The sequence below is a fragment of the Elgaria multicarinata genome, chromosome 3 (assembly GCF_023053635.1).
Source record: "Elgaria multicarinata webbii isolate HBS135686 ecotype San Diego chromosome 3, rElgMul1.1.pri, whole genome shotgun sequence".
NCBI lineage: Eukaryota > Metazoa > Chordata > Lepidosauria > Squamata > Anguidae > Elgaria > Elgaria multicarinata.
In genome coordinates, this window is record NC_086173.1 from 112004106 (window position 1) to 112025615 (window position 21510).

The 21510-nt window shown below is 40.0% G+C and overlaps 1 protein-coding gene across 2 annotated transcripts in view; it reads left to right on the plus strand.

Annotated features, from left to right (window-relative positions):
* Positions 1 to 17500, plus strand: part of NINJ1 (ninjurin 1) — a 34928-nt gene extending 17428 nt beyond the window's left edge. The window contains exons 2-5 of one of the 2 annotated variants that reach the window (XM_063121266.1): positions 1496 to 1727; positions 7793 to 7948; positions 12329 to 16227; positions 17002 to 17500. In XM_063121266.1, coding sequence (XP_062977336.1) covers positions 1496 to 1727; positions 7793 to 7941 — 381 coding nt within the window. In that variant the 3' untranslated portion in view covers positions 7942 to 7948; positions 12329 to 16227; positions 17002 to 17500. The remainder of the gene's footprint in view (positions 1 to 1495; positions 1728 to 7792; positions 7949 to 12328; positions 16228 to 17001) is intronic. The other variant, XM_063121265.1, reaches the window with a different exon arrangement.
* The last annotated feature ends 4010 nt before the right edge of the window (positions 17501 to 21510 follow it).

Sequence of the window (21510 nt, forward strand, 5' to 3'; positions counted from 1 at the left end):
AGGCTCTCACGGCGGCTTACAAAAGTATTTCTTGACAGTCCCTGCCCACAGGCTTAAAATCTAAAAGACATGACACAAAAGGAAAGGGGATTGGCAGGGAGAAGGATCCCTGAGGATGATCTTAGGGTCCGGGCAGGCACATATGGGAGGAGGCATTCCTTCAGATAACCTGGCCCCAAGCCATTTAGGGCTTTGAATGTTAATACCAGCACTTTGAATAAAAGTGGATGTGGCCAAAGCAACATTCTCTATCTCATCTTCTATCGCTATAAAAATGGCTGCGTTAACACAAATGTGAACTTTTTTCTCAGACCAATTACCAGGCAAGGGTGCAATTTCAGAGGGCGGGGGGGACAGTGCACGGAAGGGTTTTTTCATTCATGCCATCTGCTGCCTGGAGTCTAAAGTGCTACAGTCCTTCCCAAGAGAGCTGTATAATATGATTATATTTCTGTCATGCATTATCCTAATTTTAAGCAGAGCAACATTTGACACTTCAGAAACCCCAGCTCTTACGAAATCTGGGTGTTTGTTTCCCTTTCTTGAATATTTCATCAGAGCTCTGAGAAGAAAAAGTTCACAACTGAAAATCATATAGTGTAAACCATGTAGTGTTAGCAAAATTTCATTTGACTTCCCAAAATAGTTTTTATGATTGTGACTTTCATGGACATATTTTGGACAACCATCTGTCAGGGATGCTTTAGGGTGGATTCCTGCATTGAGCAGGGGGTTGGACTCGATGGCCTTGTAGGCCCCTTCCAACTCTGCTATTCTATGATTCTATGATTCTATGATTTGAAAATAGCCCCAGGAATAAAGAATTCTAAAATGTCCACTGAACTTTATTTGTGGGCCGCATATAATTATTATTGATTGTTTGATTTATTTATTGTTTTTAACTAATTCATTAATCAATCTTTTCCCAAATATGCTTGTTTTCCTAGGTAGGTCTGAAGCTCATATTTCCTATAGTTTAACTAGAACCTTTGTACATATATGTGTGTTACTGTCTTTATACTGTGGAATCTGCCTTACAAACAAAGCTCAGGATTGAAACAAGAATATTGGTCAATGATAAGTGTGTCTAGTGGACATACCTTAACATTTGAATAGTGTTGATACTTCTTAAATTTGAATGGGAGAAAATAAGTGTATATGCTTCCAATTCTTCTCTGTCAAGGGTTGTCCTAAAAAAAGCATCCAAGAAAAACCACCTGGTATAGCCATGTGGGATTCTATATCATTTATTTCACACTCTTCTTCCATGGTATTCATAGTGGTTTAGATGTGGTTTCAAGATGGTTTCCCCATTGAAAGTTATTATATACCTTCAGACAATTCTCTTTGGAAACTTTCTTTCCAACTTGCTATCTAATTTCATATAAGAATGTAGCTGATTTTTAAAAGGGTTGTGGTCATCCCACTCTGATCATGTTTCTAATGCTGTCTAAATCACTAGACCTTGATGTATTTGAAATATTTTGCCTTTCAGCCTCAAAGACAATGGCTGCGGAGAAACAGACCAATTAACATAAACCATTATGCCAATAAGAAGAGTGCAGCAGAGAGCATGTTGGACATCGCTTTGCTTATGGCCAATGCATCCCAGCTCAAAGCAGTAATGGAACAAGGACCTTCCTTCTCATTCTATGTTCCACTTATCATCCTCATCAGCGCCTCACTTGTGCTTCAGATTGGAGTAGGGGTGCTTCTAATATTCCTTGGTATGTATGGTGAATTGAATTATTGCTGACTTTATGCCATAATAGTACTGTTTATTGATACTCATTTTAAAAGAGGCATGTCAATTTATTTATCTTTAAATAATTGCTATGTTCTACTTTTACAACTAACTTCTTTTTTATAAGACTTGTTCTTTTTGGGGTGTTTCCATGTGTTCATTTCCATGTGATTGTAATTGTGTGCAGTGGGGAGGGGGCTGTCCCAGCTGTCTCCACCTCTGTCCCCCATGCATACCATCCCCAAAAGGTAAAGCAAAGCAAATGACTGTAAATGAAAGCCTGCTGTACACACATAGGTTCTCCCTGTGATTAGGAATCCTTCATGTTCAGGAATCCAAATGACCACTGGATACAACTGCTCCAAAACTGAATCCAGCTGGGCTGACAAGACACATATGAAGCTCTCGCTGCCTTTCCCATTCATAAACGTGATATAGTATTTTTACTCCCCTTCAAAATTGTGTACTTACTGCTTTAGAAAGAGAGAATAGCTAGCCTACTTTCGCCACTCATAAAGAGCACAGGAGCAGAGGGGAGCAGAGGCAGGAAGACAGCCTTTCATTCACTGAGTGGCACTTCATGGGTTGATCACTTTCAGCTCACTGCCCAGACTCCGCCCAACCAACCCCAAAGTTTCAAGTCCCAGGATGTTCACAGCAACATATTGAGAATCGTTTTTAGGTGGTGTATACTCCCCTGCTCTTGCTTCATGTGCCACTGATGGACCAAAACTGGGGTGGGGAATAGAGAAGAGCTGAACAGGATTCCCCATACCATGTCTCCGTACATTAAAGAGACCCTAAGTCTCTTCTTTTCTTATTTTGATGATTCACCAAATAACAGTCATAATATGGGGACAGTGATTTAATATTAATATGCTCAAAAGAACACTCCTTTGGTCCTGATCCAGGCATATAAATATCTGCTTAATTGTGATTTCTTCTAGGTGAGTAAGCAGTTTTTTAGGCTATTAATGTGGGTAGGAGCAGGTAGATTTGTGTGTGTGTGTGTGTGTGCATCCATACATGTGCTAGAGCAACATTTGTTGCTTTATGTGTACAGTGCTCTGACCACGGAGATATTAACATATTTGCTAAAATAAGATACTGAAAGTGCAATCCTATACATGCCTACTCAAAAGTAAGGTCATTTGAGTTCAGTTGGATACAAGATAAAAGTATTATATTTCCTGAAATCTCACATTATACCATTCATATGTTGTTGAAAAGAGATGCAGAAAGATGGTTCATTCATGACTTTTGTTTGTGAGGAGTAATTTTTAGCTCAGGAAGTATATACAAACTGTCATTACAACCCCAGAACTTATAGGCTGAGAATTATACTTTCCTTCTACCAGGAAGGTCATGCTGAGTATTTTAACTACGCTGTTATTTTCCAAATATATAAATAGTATTCTTTTGAGTTTCTGCATTAAAAAGAACCCAACACTATACTCTTATTCAGAAATCAAAGTAAACACAATGGAAAGTACTCATCCAAGGTTTGGAAAGGAATAGTTATGGAGAAAATACATGGATGGCTTCATGTGCCACGATTCGCAAATGTACAACCCCAAAGCATGTGTAGTCTTTGAATCAAAATGGTTCCACGTATATAGTTTTAAAAGGGGTCCCTTGGGCATCTTAATTATTTTTGTGATTTTCTTTTTGTGGGATCAATATAAAACAATTTTCTGTAGCAGACCAGTCCAAGGCATTTTTAGAAGTAGCTATGCAAGAGCAGACACCAGTCAGTTATCACATTTATTTATTTATATATTGCATTTTTATACCGCCCAATAGCCGAAGCTCTCTGGGTGGTTCACAAAAATTAAACAGAAGGTCATCTCCTGTCCTTCTGTTTATAAAGTTTCTGAAAGTGAAGCAGCCCCACCACTCCATCCATAGGGGGTCAGTTTCCAAAGAGGGCTTAGTTACGTGGGTTCACATGTCATTTTAAGCCATGGTGGTTTATCGTGTTGTCTGAATGCAGCACATTTTCCGCAGGGTGGTTTGTTAACCATGCAGGGTGGTTTATTTTTCTCGAACAAGCCACCTTGAGAATCCATGGTTCATTCTTGTGTTGTTCAGGGTAGTTAACAAGCTACACTCCATGGTTAACAGGCAACCCTATGGAAAATGGGATGCATTCTGACAACACGATAACCCACCCTGTGGAAAAAGCATTGCGTTTAGACATCACAATAACCCACAGTTCAACAATAACCCACACTGGGTGAGTTAGCATGTTATGTTAATCCCACCTTAAGCTGTAGCCTTCCTGCTTGTCAGGTGGCCCACAGACAGGAAGGGGGAAATGTTGCTCAGATACCTTGGCTTCAGCTAGGCATGTGAACAGCAGCAGCTTTTCCTTGAGGAAAACGAGTTCAAACAAATGTGCCCTGAGAGATCCATGCCCGTGACAAGGGCACCCCCGCCCAGTTCCTGGCATTTGTGGATTGAGCTGATGGGAACATGAATCCATCAGCTCGGCTGTTGAAGTCTTCTCTCATTGTTGACATCCACAGCGTCTTGCTCGCCTCCTCAGGAACATCCTTTTTCTCAATTCCGAGCAGTGCAGATCCAAATGGTTGATCACCCCTTCCCCTATGGTATGATTTGGAGAGGTCTTTAGGATACAGTAGCAGCTCTCTTGTTACTTTGCCAGAGGACAGTGGCTTGTTAATAATCAAGTAAATCTTAGGGCGGAACAGGAAGAAAGGAAGTGGTCAGCTCAGCAGCCAGAGAGGCCTTTTGGATGCCCTTTGCCCTGGCTGTCACAGCAGCTTCTTGTTACCAGATTTCAAGCCTATATTTCTGCAGTGTGACACTCCCCACCCTTCTCTTGTCTTTTTAGATTGTGAGGGCCAGGAGGAGTTGAAGTACTTCATTCCTCCACCCCGAGACAGCATCTTATTCTATTCTAAAACAAGTACTTAAAGCTTACTTTCCTTGATCAAAGTTGAAGTTGGAATTAAGTGAAGATGAACAGTTCACCTACCTGAAAATGTCAGGAGCTTCTGCCCAGATTACAACTTAATTTTTAAAAAAGAAAGAAAGAGAGAAGTCTCTGAATAAAAATGCTGTCATTTGAGTTGTAAACATGTGGGCTGTCTCCTTTGGTGGCAAGACAGTCATCATTCACCCTATAGAAGACCTTGTTCACTATTATTTTTTTGAACAGTGGCAAAAATGGAAATACATTAGTCTGTGGGACTGGATTACTATAACCAAATGCTTAACAATACCTGTACTTAAGAACAGTTTCCTGTTTAGCTCTATTGTGTAGTACTATAATAATGAAATAGGAATACTGTAATTCTCTCTGAAAGCTCAGAACCTGCCTTTGTTAATAGACCAAGATGCTTTTTTTCTTTTCTTTTTAACATCTTCTACACCCCCAGTGCTGGTGAATCATTGCATTTGTCAGCTCTACAGCTGGATGACTTTTGAATACTTTCGTTGAGAGCTATACACCATGAGCCAGTTACTGATTTCTTCCCTACCAGCAGCCCAGGTCATGAAAAATACCCTAACACTTCTAATCTAACTGCTGTGTCAGCTCCTGCCAATTGCATTGTGTCATATCGGTCACACTGGACTTTTTGAATTTCTTGGAATCAAGCAGCTTTCTTTTTCTAACTCTTCTGGTTTCTGGGAAAAGAGGAAGAAAGTGCTTATAGCCAGAATCCATGAGACTAGTATCTGTTGTTAGACTAACTTATTTATTTATTTATTTATTACATTTTTATACCGCCCAATAGCCGAAGCTCTCTGGGCGGTTCACAAAAATTAAAACCACAATAAAACAACCAACAGGTTAAAAGCACAATTACAAAATACAGTATAAAAAGCACAACCAGGATAAAACCACGCAGCAAAATTGATATAAGATTAAAATATAGAGTTAAAACAGTAAAATTTAAATTTGTTAAAATTAAGTGTTAAAATACTGAGAGAATAAAAAGGTCTTCAGCTGGCGACGAAAGCAGTACAGTGTAGGCGCCAGGCGGACCTCTCGGGGGAGCTCATTCCACAACCGGGGTGCCACAGCGGAGAAAGCCCTCCTCCTAGTAGCCACCTGCCTCACTTCCTTTGGCAGGGGCTCACAGAGAAGGGCTCCTGTAGATGATCTTAAGGTCCGGGCAGGTACATATGGGAGGAGGCGTTCCTTCAAATAACCTGGCCCCAAACTGTTTAGGGCTTTAAATGTCAATACCAGCACTTTGAATCGGGCCCAGACCTGGACTGGCAGCCAACGAAGCTGGAAAAGGACTGGCGTAATGTGATCTCGCCGGCCAGTCCCTGTTAGTAAACGGGCTGCCCTGTTTTGTCCCAGCTGAAGCTTCTGGACCGTTTTCAAAAGCAGCCCCACGTATAACGCATTGCAGTAATCCAAGCGAGAGGTTATCAGAGCATGGATACAACTTAAGTCCGATTCCTTTCAATTTGTTTATTCTAAGTAGGGCTAACATTGGATACAGCAATAGATCTGCATATAGGGCAGCCACTTATGCATCACCAAAAACTTAGGAAAATGCATCATCAAAAAAGGACACAAATTTGCATTAAATTTGCAGTTGCAAATTTAGAAATAATCACTATATTTTATAATGCCAGTCCATCTGACCATAGTGGGGGAAACTGAGCAGGTGACCTGTGTGCCTGTGCAGACTGCTGCCCAGTTACAAACCATTCATGAGCAACTTCCAGACCTCTACTCTTCAAGCTGGGCTTGGACTGAGCAGCCCTTCAAATAGAGGACACCTTCAAATACAAGACAATCCTCTGTAAAAGAGGATACATGGTCACCTTTCCTAGAGAGGGCGAGAAGCCCTCCACATCATACAAGGGACTTCTTTGACAGTTGGGAGAGTTTGCAAAGCTGCTCTCTGATGTAGCATGGGAAGCCTGCTGTTTAAAGGAACAATGTAAAGAAATACCCCTGAGCCCACTCAAGGCCCTAGGCATGCCTACATTCAGTCTTTTGATCCTAGTTCTTATCTCCTGCAAAAAAATCTAAAGTCTAAATGTAATATTAGAAAATTTTACATTATTTCCAAACACTTCATGTTGCTTTTCCTGTAACTGTCTCAACATGCGTGGGTGTTTTAAAAGCAATATTTATGAAATACAAAGAATCTGTAGATGAAACTTTAAAAGCTTTTAAATGTGCTTTTCTTTTTTTGCACAAGCCACCTTAAACAAATGAAATGAGAGGAGGCTGTGCGGACGAGAGTCTGCTAATGTCAGCTTTTCCCACAGTTCTAAGGAGAGATGAAACTCTGGCCGTTGTTTCCAGGCTCATTCATTTTAATGGTAGGATTTTTAAAACAACAACAAACACTCAAACCTGGATCAAAACTGTCCTGGCTGCCCTCTGCCTTATGGCAAGTCTGCCCATGAAAGGTTGTTTGAGGAGAGCCTTAGTTCTCTCCTAATGTGGAGCAGTTTCTCCAGACCTCATGCAATTCCACACAAGGGGATGCATATTTAATACAACCCATTTATACATTTTTCAAGATGTGGAAGTAAAAATAACCTGATGTGAGCTTCAGCTCTTTTCACCTAACTCCCCTTGCCCGTCAGCAATTCAGGCAAAGAGAAAATGCAAGCAAACAGGAGGCGTTTTACACAACCAAACCTTTGAATTAGAATAAGCACCCCTTGCAAGTCTTTGATATATGCCATTTCATTGGAAAAAAATAGTTATTTGTAATAAAGTAATTACTTCGTCATTCGAAAATATTCTTTCCCCTGCACTGCTACAAATTTGGCCCATGTTTGCAAATACTTCACCAACAGAGCCAATAAAAAGTATTTAGGATAAATGTTTTTAGTTCTTTACAGTCCAAATAGTTGTTGGCAATGGCATTTCTCTCATGAGATCTTTTGGCACATAGTTTTGCAATGCTATTTCTTTATGCTGACATCTTTTCTTCTGAAGTAGCTGTTACGGGTTTCAAGCAACAATACATCTCTACTACGTGAATTAATTGGTCCTCAGTGGTAAAAGCATTTCTTTCACTCAATATTTTTCCTTTGCAGTCAAATATGACCTTAATAACCCTGCAAAACATGCCAAGCTGGACTTCCTCAATAACCTTGCGACCGGACTGGTGTTTATTATAGTAGTTGTAAATATCTTTATTACTGCTTTTGGAGTTCAGAAGCCATCAGTTCAACAAAGTAAGTAATAGAAAGGTGAGGATTTTTGCAATCTTAGAACAGGACTTTTTTCAGTGGCAGCGTATATGCTTCTAGTCTTACTATTTCCTTATGTATGGAAAGGTTTGATGAAACTGCCTCATGTTTATGTTATGACCTTAGCATGACCTTAGCTGGGTTTTGATATAAAGGCAACAAAAAGAAGAATTAATAATAATTAATCACAATCACTAATGAAATGAAGAAATGCACTAATTAGAAATCTTAGTCAATAAATGATAATTTTATGGAACATTTACAATTAAACAGCCTAAGCAGGAGCTCAGTTCCTAATAAAAGTAAAAATATAACAGGAGTGTGTGTAGGTGTATGCCATGTCGTGTGCTTCTGCATACTAATAAATAAATATATAGGCAACTGTACTTTGTTGGAACTTTATCAGAAGTTTTGGGTAAGGAAGCAGTTGAAAAGCTGGGCCCACCCATTGGTCAACTGTGGTTAATGACTAATATATATAAGGTGCCTGAAAGCACACAACTACCCAAACCACTAGTGAAGAGAGATGATTAACAAGAAACCCATTTATTATTATACAAAAATTACAAAAAAGCTGATGTATCCCATAGTTGTTAAACAATGGTAGTGTTGGGTGCTGTAATACAATAAACCAATAATTGGAATGATATTCCTACTTAAAGTCTATACAAGTCTATAATATAGCCCAACAAAATCACACTAACACACTTTAGTATATTAGACACATTTGGCAATAACATCAGTACATAAACATATGTTCACAGATATATTGTAAATAAGGTTTGTTCTTATTATATTTTGTTCTTATTATATTTTGTTTAGCGTGGTAAGTTGACAGGATTTTGCAATATATTTCCCATTTTGGCTGCTCAAGCTTCATCGGAACAAACACTACAGAGATAAGATAATATTATTTATATAATCATCACATTCAGTCTAGATATCTCTATAATTATAAAATCCAAGCACTCATTTCTAATTCAGCTTAAAAATCACTCACCCATATCAGGTTAAACCGTCAATTATGGAATATTCAACATCCTATCATAGAAACATAGAATAGCAGAGTTGGAAGGGGCGTACAAGGCCATCGAGTCCAACCCTCAAAAACTTTCTCGTGGGGGAGAAAACCCCTCCAATTGAAGGCTGTGGAAAACCATATATTTGGCCTTTTAGAAAATAAACATAATCTTTCTGTTTCAAAGAGTTACCAAGAGCTCCAAAAAGTTATCTTACCGGCCTGTCTGTTTATGGTCTGAAGAAAAATGCGGAAAGCAGCTGTGTCTGATTATAACCACAGTAGACCTTTTTATCAAGGAAAACAGCTACTTAATTGGTAGAAGCTTTTATCCTGCCAAGAAGACCGAATAATCTATGCTAGCATTAAGGCCATGTGGATAGATTGTGGTTAATGACACCCCCAAATGATGCTCTGCTGTGGCGTCACATGCTAACCTGAAATTAGAAAATGAGGCTCCTGAGAATAGGAGAAGAAATGGCTTCTGCCTGCCAAAGTCCTATGCAATCCTATGCATGTTTAGACAGAAAAAAAGTCCTACAACTCCCAACATGCCATTGTAGGGGCTAAGGGGTAGCACATGTGCTTGTGAAAGTTGGTTTTACTTGCATGGAGGACTATGGCAGGGTCTCCAGCAAGTACTTTCATTATGCATCCCAGAGATGAAATCAAGAATGGGCCAGGAGAAAGACTTCTGAAACAAGGGTGGGGGAAAATATCAGCTGGTTTTCTTTGTGTTTGAACAAATAGAAAGGTACTTACCTGTTCATCCTTTATCTGGTCCCTGTGGTTGGCCTAGAAAGTTATCTATCCATTCTCCATTCCCATCACTGTCGCAACATTTTAAAATAGGAGCGCTGGTAGATGACTAGAGCCATCTACAATTATGAATTTTGTCTCAAACTCTTTTATTTTATCTAAATGGTGGAAGGAGTTTCCAAATTATGGACAGCCACAAGAATGGGTCTCACTGCCAGCCCTTCCTAATACTGATAGCTTCAGTACAGTAACAGCAGCTTAGGCCATAGCTAGACCTAAGGTTTATCCCTGGATCGTCCAGAGGTCAAACCTGTTCATCTAGGTGACACACAGGGGATCCAGTGCTCAGGCAGGGGCGAACCCTGGATGATCCCAGGATAAACCTTAGGTCTAGCTGTGGCCCTAGTCTAACTGAATTTTCATCAAATGCCAGGGTGGGGCGGAGGGAAGGGAATAAGGCTGGCCTTGTAGCATGCTGAAAATGTCAACAAGTTCAGGTTATTTTGGACCAATGGCAAGATGGAATTCCCAGGCTCTCTGCCAGTATTCTTACTCTACACAGTCACTTTGGTCTTGTCAAAACACCAGCTGATACCATCTATCAAAGTGTCAGAAAGAGAAACGTTTATTTTTCTGGATTGATTATTACGGCTTTTTCTTACATAAGTGAATGCATAATTTCATGCAGCAATCTTAAAATATTTTGGATCTATATGCCACATTTAACCCCCACCTGTAAGAGAATTTACACTTTTAATTTTGTACCATCTTTTTCTTCTCTCCTTAAAATGCCTAAACAATAACAAAAAACTATGTTTCATTTATGTCTCACCAAGACTGTTGTGATCTTCCGCTATTGCAACTCGGTCCAGCACTCTCCTGCCAAAGCATTCACTTCTCTCAATGCTCTGGACATGATGCCCCTCTTTAAATCCCCAATACTGGCTTCCGCTCCACTCCTGGATCCAGCACAAGCATCTCATCCTTACTGTGAAAGCCTTCTTCGACCTTGGCCCCCTCTCATATCCTGATACACCCGGGCATTTGACCTTTACTGCTCAACCGCTACCATCTTCAACTTTCTGCTCCCTCCAGCAATTTCCCCTTTCTTCTGTGTTGCCCCTTATGCCTGGAACTGCATCCCAGAATATTGTGACCCAAACTACATGTTACTTAGAAAAGTAAGTGTAGAGGCTTGAAGCAGATTAGGTCCCCCATGTCTGTAATTTCTATTGCCCCAAAGTGACCCCTTTAAAACAAATGAATCGCCTTTTGGCAATGGAAATTACAGCCATGGGGAAGATCTGGTTTGGGACCATAGCAGGGGGCCAAAGGGTTAAAAAACCCTACACTAGGATCCCAATCTGGTTTGTGCTCCCTGTGCTAACTTTTAAGGAAAGGAAGGAAGAAAAAAAGAAAGACATAGCTGCTAGTCACCATTTCTTTGAAGCCTAAGCCTTTGATAGACCTCTGTTAGCCCACATATCTTGTCCTTAACTAAGCAAGCAAACCTTTGAATACTATGAACACTTACCTGAAAATAATCACTTCCTTCTGTATGAGCTTGCCTGTATGTCTCAACACAAAGAAAGGCTAGGTTGTTGGGCACAAAACACAAGGACCTGGTTCACACATAATGCTAACCCATGGTTTAATCCATGGTTTGTTGCCCTACCCAGGGCTTATTTAGCAGACAAAGCACAGTTTGTTTCTCAATCCCTGGGTTGTTTTCCTTCTTTGCCTGCTCCTTCCGTGTATCCCAAATGTTTTTGTGGCACTGTAGTACTGCCATGTAAGTGATTGGGTTTTTTACCATTCTTGCCAACTGCTTGTATAGCCTAGCAAAATAACCCATGAACAGTCCATGGTTCTGGGTTCACAAACCATGGTTTAAACAACCCAGAATTCACAACCCAAGAACAAACCATGGGTTCTCTTTCTAGGTTGTTCATGGTTAACAAAATATGTTTGTCAGCATGACTGAGTTTACTCACCACAGCACATCAGAATTCACCAACCCATAGGTTAAATAAACTATAAGCTAGCATTATGTGTGAATGTGTAACAGCACTTCTACTGTGGAACTCCATCCCAAGAGAGGTCAGGTTGGCTCCATCCTTTCTGAGTTTTGGATAAGCAATGAAAACCGTGTGGTTTTGCCAAGGCTTCGATGGCTTTTTATATTGTTTTAGCTTTTTTCTGCTTTTATTTGGTTGCATTACTGTATTGTTTTAAATATCACATCATTTTGAGGGCCCTGGTGGACAGAAAAGTGATAAATGTCTATAAACTCCTCAAGCAGGGACCTTATACTTCGTAAAATGTGATGGTCATTTATAGTTCAGTGAAGATGGTGAAATCCACCTGAGATCAGGGCATGACCCAGTTGTTGATCATGACTCGCCCACTGAAGATCAGTGGTTTCATATACTGGGTTCCCTGCCCCCCGCATACTCCATACAATTATAGAAGTCAAAAGGACTTGATAGTAATATATGTTTTTTGAGAAGGAGTGTGAAGAGGAATGGAGAGCCTATTTTATGTATGGATCCTTTTAACTACTTTCTCATTTTTCTTCCCCCTCCCCCTCCCCCCACCTCCAGAAACCTGAACCTTTGAATTCTGCAGGTAGTATCTGCACCTTGAGCCGGTTTCTCTTGCATGGAAAACATGAAGAACCTACAGCAATTCAAGCAAGCCTTTCTCTCTCTCTCTCAACTGAAGTATTTCAACTCTTAACTGCACAAGGAAAACAACTAGTATTGTTGGGACAACTGAATTTGTAGTGCAAGAGACTGCATTTGAGGAGACTGGCATCAACATTTCCACATAAACTTATCAGTATTGCATTAAAGACGCTGTGTAAATCCTTTCACCAGAGACTGTTATCCTATGACTCCATTGGCAGCTCAGAATTCCTCACTCTCTGTGCCTTCTTGAGGGATGCTGAACAGAGAAAGAGGTACTTTCTACACTTGAAAGGGTGGGCTTCACATTTGTAAATCCTGTACTAAAGGAGAGCAAATGTGTTTGTCATAACTCTCAAAAGTCTGTAATCCTAGCATTTTAAACAAATTGAAGAATGTATATAATCCGGAACAGCCCGATATGTTGTTGTTTGAGGCAGAACAGCAAATGCCACCCTTCTACAAGTCAGTGTGCATAAGCCCAGATAAATTATTTTGGCATGGGAAGCAGAAAATCCCACAAGCACCTCTCCCCATCCCTGTCAATACAAATGCAATAATAAGTTAAATAACTAACAATTTGCTCCCTGTTTATAACCGTACAATCAACAACCTGAGGCAGTTGCCTCACTCTGCCTAATGGTAGAGCTGGCCCAGTAAGTATTTTTTGTTTATTTATATAATTCTAGAATGGATTTGTCTCATATTTGAGACTTTTATTTATATAAAATATGAAAGAATATACTGCATGCTTCTTTACAGTTTCACCCTCTCAATCCAAGTGTTCCAAAGGAACCAGGGTCTGTCCTTCAAGTTTTTCTTGTTAGAAATAATTCTTTATCCTTTTGTGTGCGTTTACTGGGGCCATAGTCTCATTGGAATAACTGATGCAAACTAGATTGGCTGGAAGCAGTATCTTAAAATGCAGTCCATAGCCTTGCTGGAATGCAGTCCATAGCCTAGTCCAGCATCTCACAGTGTCCAAAAAGGTGCCTACAGAAAAATCACAAACAGGACAAGATGGTCCCACAATTGTTCCCCAGTAGCTGATATTTAAAGCCATGCTGCTTCTAATCCTGGAGGTAGCATATAGCATCCTGATAAGTATCCTTGGATAGTCTTTTCTCCATAAATTTGTATAATCCCCTTTGCAAGCCATTTTATAGCCATCACCATACCTTATGGCTACACATTCCATAGTTTAATTATGCAGTCTGTGAATAAGTACATCCTTTTATCTGTCTTGAATCTCCCACCATTCAGTCTCATTGGATGAGCCTAAGGCCTTAGCTAGACCTAAGGTTTATCCCGGGATTGTCCCGGGTCATCCCTGTTCATGTAAATGACACACAAGATATCCCGGGAGCAGGCAGGGACAATCCTGGGATAAACCTTAGGTCTAGCTAAGTCCTAAGTCCTAGGCTTCTTCTACACCAAGAGGCCTTTCGAGAGGGGGGAGGGATGATCAGGAAGTATTGTACTTCTGGGATCATTCCTCAGGGGCCAGATGCCACCGAGTTTTCCCAGAAGTAAAGAGGGCAAAGTTGTCGTTTTTTAGAAGTGGAAACGATTGCGTAACTGATCCTGCGTGAAGGTATGATTTCTTTTAAAAACAAACAAACTTGGCACTGGAAGATGCTGAGAGCTATCCAGGTGGTGGTGAAAATGCTCTCCCCTCACCCCCGATACCCATGGGCTCCCCACACACAGCCGCTTGCCTGTTCACTGAGCCCCACTACTTGTGGGGGACAGTGATGACTTCAGGAGGGGGCCCACACTGCCTGCAGACCTCGGGATTGCCCAGAGAGATGGGGGAAAAGTAATGACAACTGCAGTGTCTGATATCCCAGGAGAATGAAATGGTCGCCCCTGGTTCACCCCAGGATCACCTGTGTGTCATGTGGCCCTGTAGGGACGACCTCGATATTCTCCAGAAAAATAGCAAATGTAGATCAGGCCCTAGTATTATGAGAGAGGGAGAAAAAACTCCCTAGCTACTTCCTCCACCCTAGGCATAATTTATACACTTCTATCATGCCTCCCCTATTTGCCTTTTTTCTGTGCTAAAAAGCCACAAGTATTATAACCTTTTCTCAAAGGGGAGTTTCTCCAGCTTCATTATAATTTTGGTTGCCCTTTTCTGCACCTTTTCCTGCTCTACAATATCCTTTTTGAGGTTTGGTGATCAGAAGTGTTCATATATTTGTATAGAGGCATTATGCAGTTTTATTTTCAATCAGATTCCAAATCATTTCGTAGTGATTACAGCATTTGATTAGTTGTTTAACGGTGTTGTCTTTTCCTCGTGGCAAAAGTAGCAAAATGCTTCCCCAGCCAAACTACAGGCTTTCCCCAATTGGTGGTCGATCTATGGATCACTTCACACACTGCATGTATGTATCCATTTGTGGGAAGAAATATGTACATCCTTGTGGGCTGTATGTGAAAAATAGACATGTGTATTTTCCTGCATATACAAGCAGAAGGAACCTACAGTGAACCACTCCTTTGTACACATGTATAGGAAAAAATATTCATTTGGATTTATATTTCATCCATTTTGAAGGCTTGGTGGCCATTGGTTTATGATCTTTCCACTACCTCTACCCTTTTGCAGGACTTTTCATACGCCCCTTGTGCAGTAGTTTTTGCAGAGAGAGCTCCAAGTGTTTTATGGTGAGAGCTTTAAAGGTGAGCATCTTTTGGCCCTCCAGATGTTGTTGGACTACAACTCCATCTTTCTTTATGATTGGCTATTCTAGCTAGGCCTGATGGGAATTGCAGTCCAGTAACATCTGGAGGGCACAAGTTGCCTATCCATGTTTTAGTGCTTCAATGAAAAAGACCGCTGGCTGCTTGTTCCAGACTTTGAATAAGAAAGACCCAACGCAGGCCTCTCTGATTCTCCAGTGATTAGTCATCATGTTCAGTAGGAAAAACAAGAGCACTACAGTCCAAAATACAGTTACCCTCCACATTTAACTTTGCTGGATCATGGCCAATTTTTCCCCTGGTGTAATTTCCTTTTTCCATATGCTTTCCTCAAATAACTTTGCATGGAAAAGGGTCATTTTAAAAAGAATTATCTTTGATAAACACAGCTGAGTCAGGAAGTACATGCTGTTCAGAGTCATACTGTTGCTGGCAATTGTATGCATCACAAATACATTAAGCAAATATATCAATCATATTTTTTCTAATGTATCTCATGTTAAAATAAGCTGCCTTCTTTTTTAACTTCTTTATAGATATTAGTTTATAATTATATTCCTTTTTCGTTTTCATTTATTACATATATACAATTTAAATATACATAGCACATTATGGTTGGTAGTCCAGGAGATGACTGTAGCATTCTCATTTACTGTTTCAGTTGCTATGTTTTTTCCACTGAATATAAGAACAGATGTTCAAGGACAAGACTATATTATTATTTTCTGTTTTCTAGTAGGAAAATAGAGAACAAGAAGAGCATAGAAGGAACTTGACATTTCAGTGAAAATTTTTGGATTTTAAAATTGCTAACTGGTTTTTATTACTGATAAAAGTAATGGGTTGGATCCAGGATTAGTTATACTTTCAGCAGACCTGTTGGAATCGATGGACTTAATAATTGAGGTCCCATCGATTTCAATGGGTATGCTGAAAGTATGACTAATAACTTAAGCCTCATTGATTTCAGTGGGTTGGATCCAGATTTACACTGGATCAACTGTGATGATGGAAGTAGACTTCCCTGCCTCTTCCTTCCCAAGGCAGCTCCTCCAACTCCATGAAAATGCTACACAGAGTGTCAGGGGAACCTGCTGAATGAGGTGAGTTGTGGGCTGGGGTGGGGTAGGGTGGGAAAGGGATCTTCTATGAGCAGAACCCAACCTCTTGCGAAAGGCAAATCCTGGATCCAACCCTGTAAGTACAATTAAGTCTGGATTCAACTTGATCTGTTCTAAGACACAAAGCAGAAGTAAGTTTGTTAAAGGGCTGCAGAATTAAAAGAGTAGTTTGGTTAACAGCTAATGTACTTCCTTATTAATTATACACTGAATAAAGAATGCAGCACAATATTCAGCTAACTATTAACCTAGTGAAATATTCAATTCTTTATCACAGTGAATTGTGTGATATAATTAGATATCTCACCTATTGAAGAATGCAGGTTTATATATTTTAGAATATATAAAATTTACTTGACAGAGTTTATATTTTAAAAAAGCCTTCTAGAAAGTAAATGGTTACTTAAAATTTATAGGAATGAGGATACAATCTTGATAACACTTTGAAGGGACTTACTTCCATGTAAGTTTGCTTAGGACTGGGCTTTGGCTTCAGCATTCATCATCATTAACAATGTAGTTTACAATCTTATGTGGAGTTAAGTGCACTTATGCCCATTGTCTTCCACGGACTTAAGCATGTGTAGCTGTATACTGGATTAAGTTAGGGAAGGTTTCAGCATTGAAGAAGGTAGAGTACATGGCAATCAAACCATATTTTTTTTCCAAAATGTGTGTGTGGTGGTAGTGGGGGTAAACAAAGCTGGCAGGAAATTGCTATGGGTAGGATAAGCATGTATTCTTACTTGTGTTTAGTACTTTTTAAAAAGGACTGTTACATCAGTACTACTACAAGACAATCATACAGCCTCAGCTTCTGAAAACCCAAGAACTGTGCAGATAGATTATGTCACTTGTCAAAGGACAATCCTGTCAATGCCTGTGAGACACAAACAGAGAAGAAATGAGGCATCTTCATAATGGAAGCTCTTCCTTCAAGAGAGATGTCTGGCTCCTTCACGAGAAATGAGTGACTGTCAGATACTTGTTGTGCTATGAAGTGATGATCACGAAAGAACTCCGAACCATCAGGGCTAGACATTTCTATCTTGAGTGCCTCATCAAAAAAGTGATATATCCTTCTCTAAATGCCCATTTTTGGATGCAGGGTCTGAAATGGTCCTGATCCTTCTACTCAGGTTGGGATCCTTTTTATTATTCTTATTGTCGCTGTTTTTATGTTAGAGGTGTTTTAATTATGATGATGAATTTTGCTTTTGTTATTTAGAAATAAAACATTTTTGTTAGCTATGTATATCATTTTTCATTTATGCTCCAACTTCAGTTTCATTTCTAGTCTTTCCAAACATGAGGCTTAATGTGATTGTGTTGTTACCATCAGTTTTGTTTCTATTAGCATATGGGTTATTGGATTTCAGCCAGGATTTGGGATTTGCCTGCCTCCAATTTATTTTCTCCCCATGGAATGAGCCTGTAGCAGTGCCAGTCAGAGGGAAGGATGTTTGGCACCCTGCCCCAAACCCCACTCCTGAAAAAGGACAAGTAAATTGCTTAATCTTTTTGTTTGGCTGCCCTGTGTCATCATGCGCTAGCTTCTGCTGTGTTGTTGCTGCAGAATCTTGAAAAAGTACCTGGGTCTGCGAACCCATCAGTCTGGCGAAGGTGAATGCGTAATCCAGCAGATATGCACCTGAGCCTCCCCCCCCCCCCCGCCCCACTCTCTCACCTTTTGGAGCAAGAGAAGCTGGCTCAGGCAGGAATATCCTTGTTTTACTTCAGAATAAACATGCATGGCCCCAATTCAGATTGGGACTCTGGCACTCCAGAAGGGGAAACTAAACCTTCCCCCAGACATATTTTAATCAGAAATTCCAACCCTCAAGGGTGGGGTGGGGGTTAAAGGAAGAAGGAAATCCTCCATTGGGGTTTCTTGATTTTATTAGGCAGGGGTGGGAGACATCTGCTGTTAATGTTGCTTCTTAAAAGATGTGTCATGAAAGTCTTTTTCTGGTGCCTGTGTTTTAAAAAAATCAGAAACCCAATTTAGGATGTTGTGTTATTCTGGAGGCCTGATCTAGTCAAAGTAGATTCTTTGGGTTACCAAGATGTATCTAGACACTTGTGAAAGGAATGATAGTTTATTGATATAAAATGGATACAGAATAAAAGAAAACTCACACACCTTTTCAGTTCATGGAGCTGCCATATGCGGGTGCTCCAATCAACAGCATATTAGAGATCATTCCTTGGATGGATGAATCCAAAGATTTTCAGGTTGCTTGTGCACATTCTCCATGGAGTAAAGCCAAATTTGTTAAGCTGTTTTACAGGAATCATTGAGTATTAAGTGACCACAAGTCCCTGAGCCTTTGTGCATTCCTACCCCTATTGTTTTGTTACATTTCCCCCCTACTTACTTTTCCAGCATTTTTTTTCTACTTTGCTCTCTGTGTTATCTGTATTTCCACATTTGCTTGATTTACTTCACTTTACCTATCTCTTGTGTTCAGTTTCCCTTTATCTGGCCAGAGTTTCCCATTGAGCTCCTTCCATTTCCTTTGTAAGGTCATTTAAGCCCAGTTACGACAAGATTCTAAGTATTCTAAACATGAGGAAACAGTTGCTTCCATGGATATCTACTCAAAATGAAGCACAATCATTCCAACTAGGAGCCTATAGACCCCTCCTTCCATCTCCCTCAATTAGATTCTAGGAAAAGAAGTGGTACCAGGGGTGCCATTTTAAGGAGTTGGCCACGGTGTTTCGCCCACAGATGCTTATTTGTAAGTTTTGGGGCTGGGGCTGAGTGCATTAGGGAAACTGCAATATATATTCCATGATTATTAGATCCACCCTTCTTCAACCTGGTCCCCTCCAGATGTGTTGGACTACAACTACCATAAATCCCCGGCCAGCTAGGCTTTTCCCAGTCAACTGCTTTGTCCACAAACAGTTCCTTGGTATTATCTAGAACGTAGAAATAAAGTGGTGTGTCATCAGCATACAATACTAAAACACTGAAATAAGGCATTAAAATCCATTTTTAACAGCTATGTGATTACTTGACAAGTCAAAAACATCTTGCATGAATGGAAATTAGTTACCTTTCAGGCTTATCTTGAAAGGGATCTCTGCCTGAACACCAGATGTCGCCTGGCACGGCTTGCACCAATGTTGTATTCGGTTGGGTGATCACATCTTGATCTTTTGGCTAAGATCAAGTCTAGCATTTTGTTGGGCACCAAGCCACCGTCTATACAACAACAGGATTGCTCCTCATTGAATATAAACCCGAATTTTCATTGATTGTAATCTAGGCAAAGAGCATCACACTGCAGCAGCAGCAACAACGATTTAACTCCTGAATTTTATATTTGAAGTGCAGTTATTAATGTGCACATGCACACATATGATGATACAGAGCACAGACGAACAAAGCTATAAATTTTATCTGCAGAGCTCCGAGGGGGAGGAACAAGGCAGCAGAGGAGGATGCGAGAGGGGGGGGAGCAGTGTGTTGCAAAGGACAACCCTCCAAAAAGACAAGGTTTTCCAAAGGCAGAAGAAACACAGGGTGAGGGTGAAGAGGTGGTCAGCTCAGGGGGATATAGCATTTAAACACACTGAGCTTTTTTCCAATGATCGAGAGAGGGACTGAACATGTCTCCTCCCTCTGGCTACCCGTTCCCCCTATTTGTTTTAATATTATAACTTTATCTGCAGAGCTGTGCAGAATCATATAATTCAAAATGAAAACGACGCAAAGGAACGAGGGAGCCAGAGGAGGACGCGATAGGTGGGGAGGCAGGAAATCGGGCAATCACTTTGTCCTGCTCTCAAAGCTACGCCCAAATGTCAAAATGCGATTTAACATCCCCAACGACACATAACCATAACGTGGTCAAACTTGAACATTGATCCAAAAGTCGTGGTAAATCACAACTACGAATCTGTGCATTATTGCATTAAAAACGCGGCCCTGCAGCGAATGAACTGCTGTGTCATGTGTCCTGAAAAGTGAATCTGTGCATTTAGGTTGGGGCAAAGAACCTGTCTAGACATCCCCAAATTAAAATGTTATTTGCTTGGGCATTTTCAGTCATTTTTAACATTGCCATATAGTTTTAGCTGGTTGTGCTGTCTTTAACCCTCTCAGTTTTGGATTGATTTTCTACTGTTTTTTATTGTTGACATGCTACATCAAATTTGTACACAGCTCTGGAACCCACTTTTGGGGGTGATGAGAGGAATACCATTTTATTTTTAAAAAACTAACAACCCATATTTCTGGATCTCCAAAGGTTTTCTTGCTCATGACAGTTCTGCTTTGAAAACATGCCTTCCTAAATATATGATGTAATTTTCAAAGTTGTTAAGAATTTATACAATGATATTCAGTGAGCTTCCTTTTGGAATAAGTCTTCCCAAAACAAAAACAATATTTTTCATTTGAAGAAATCAGAATTGTAGATGTTCAGTGTATTTTATTTGTAGGCTTCCCAGTCAACTGCTTTGTCCACAAACAGTTCCTTGGTGTTATCTAGAAAGAGCATGGCATTTGCAAACTTCTCTAGTTAGTTTGAAGTATGAAATATTAATTAATGTGAGAATATTCTCACTGCATGCACAATCTTAGATGAATACATTATCACGCATTACATAATTGAATGATTTTGTCCATTGAAGCTGAAAGCATATACAGTGACTGAAGCACATATTGCTGCCACTGAAACGTGAGAATTCAAGAATACAGATTCACATTATTGAGAGAATAAAAAGTTCTCCCCCTCCCTGCAAACGAGGCAGAAAAAACAATGCCTCTTTCACAGAAAGACAAAAATAATCCTGAATATAGGGGGCAGGATTTGGCATTATTATTATTATTATTATTATTATTATTATTATTATTAATTTATTTATATAGCACCATCAATGTACATGGTGCTGTACAGAGTAAAACAGTAAATCACAAGACCCTGCCGCATAGGCTTACAATCTAATAAAATCATAGTAAAACAATAAGGAGGGGAAGAGAATGCAAATAGGCACTGGGTAGGGTAAACAGGCACAGGGTAGGGTAAAACTAACAGTGTAAAGTCCGCACAACATCAAGTTTTAAAAGCTTTAGGAAAAAGAAAAGTTTTTAGCTGAGCTTTAAAAGCTGCGATTGAACTTGTGGATCTCAGATGTTCTGGTACTAGTTCGGAATTGTCATAAAGTCTCATAGCACAGCTATAGTTTAAATGTGGCCAAGAACTGAAACTAAGGTAAGGTAGTGAAACCATGGAAAGTCCCAGAAAGAGG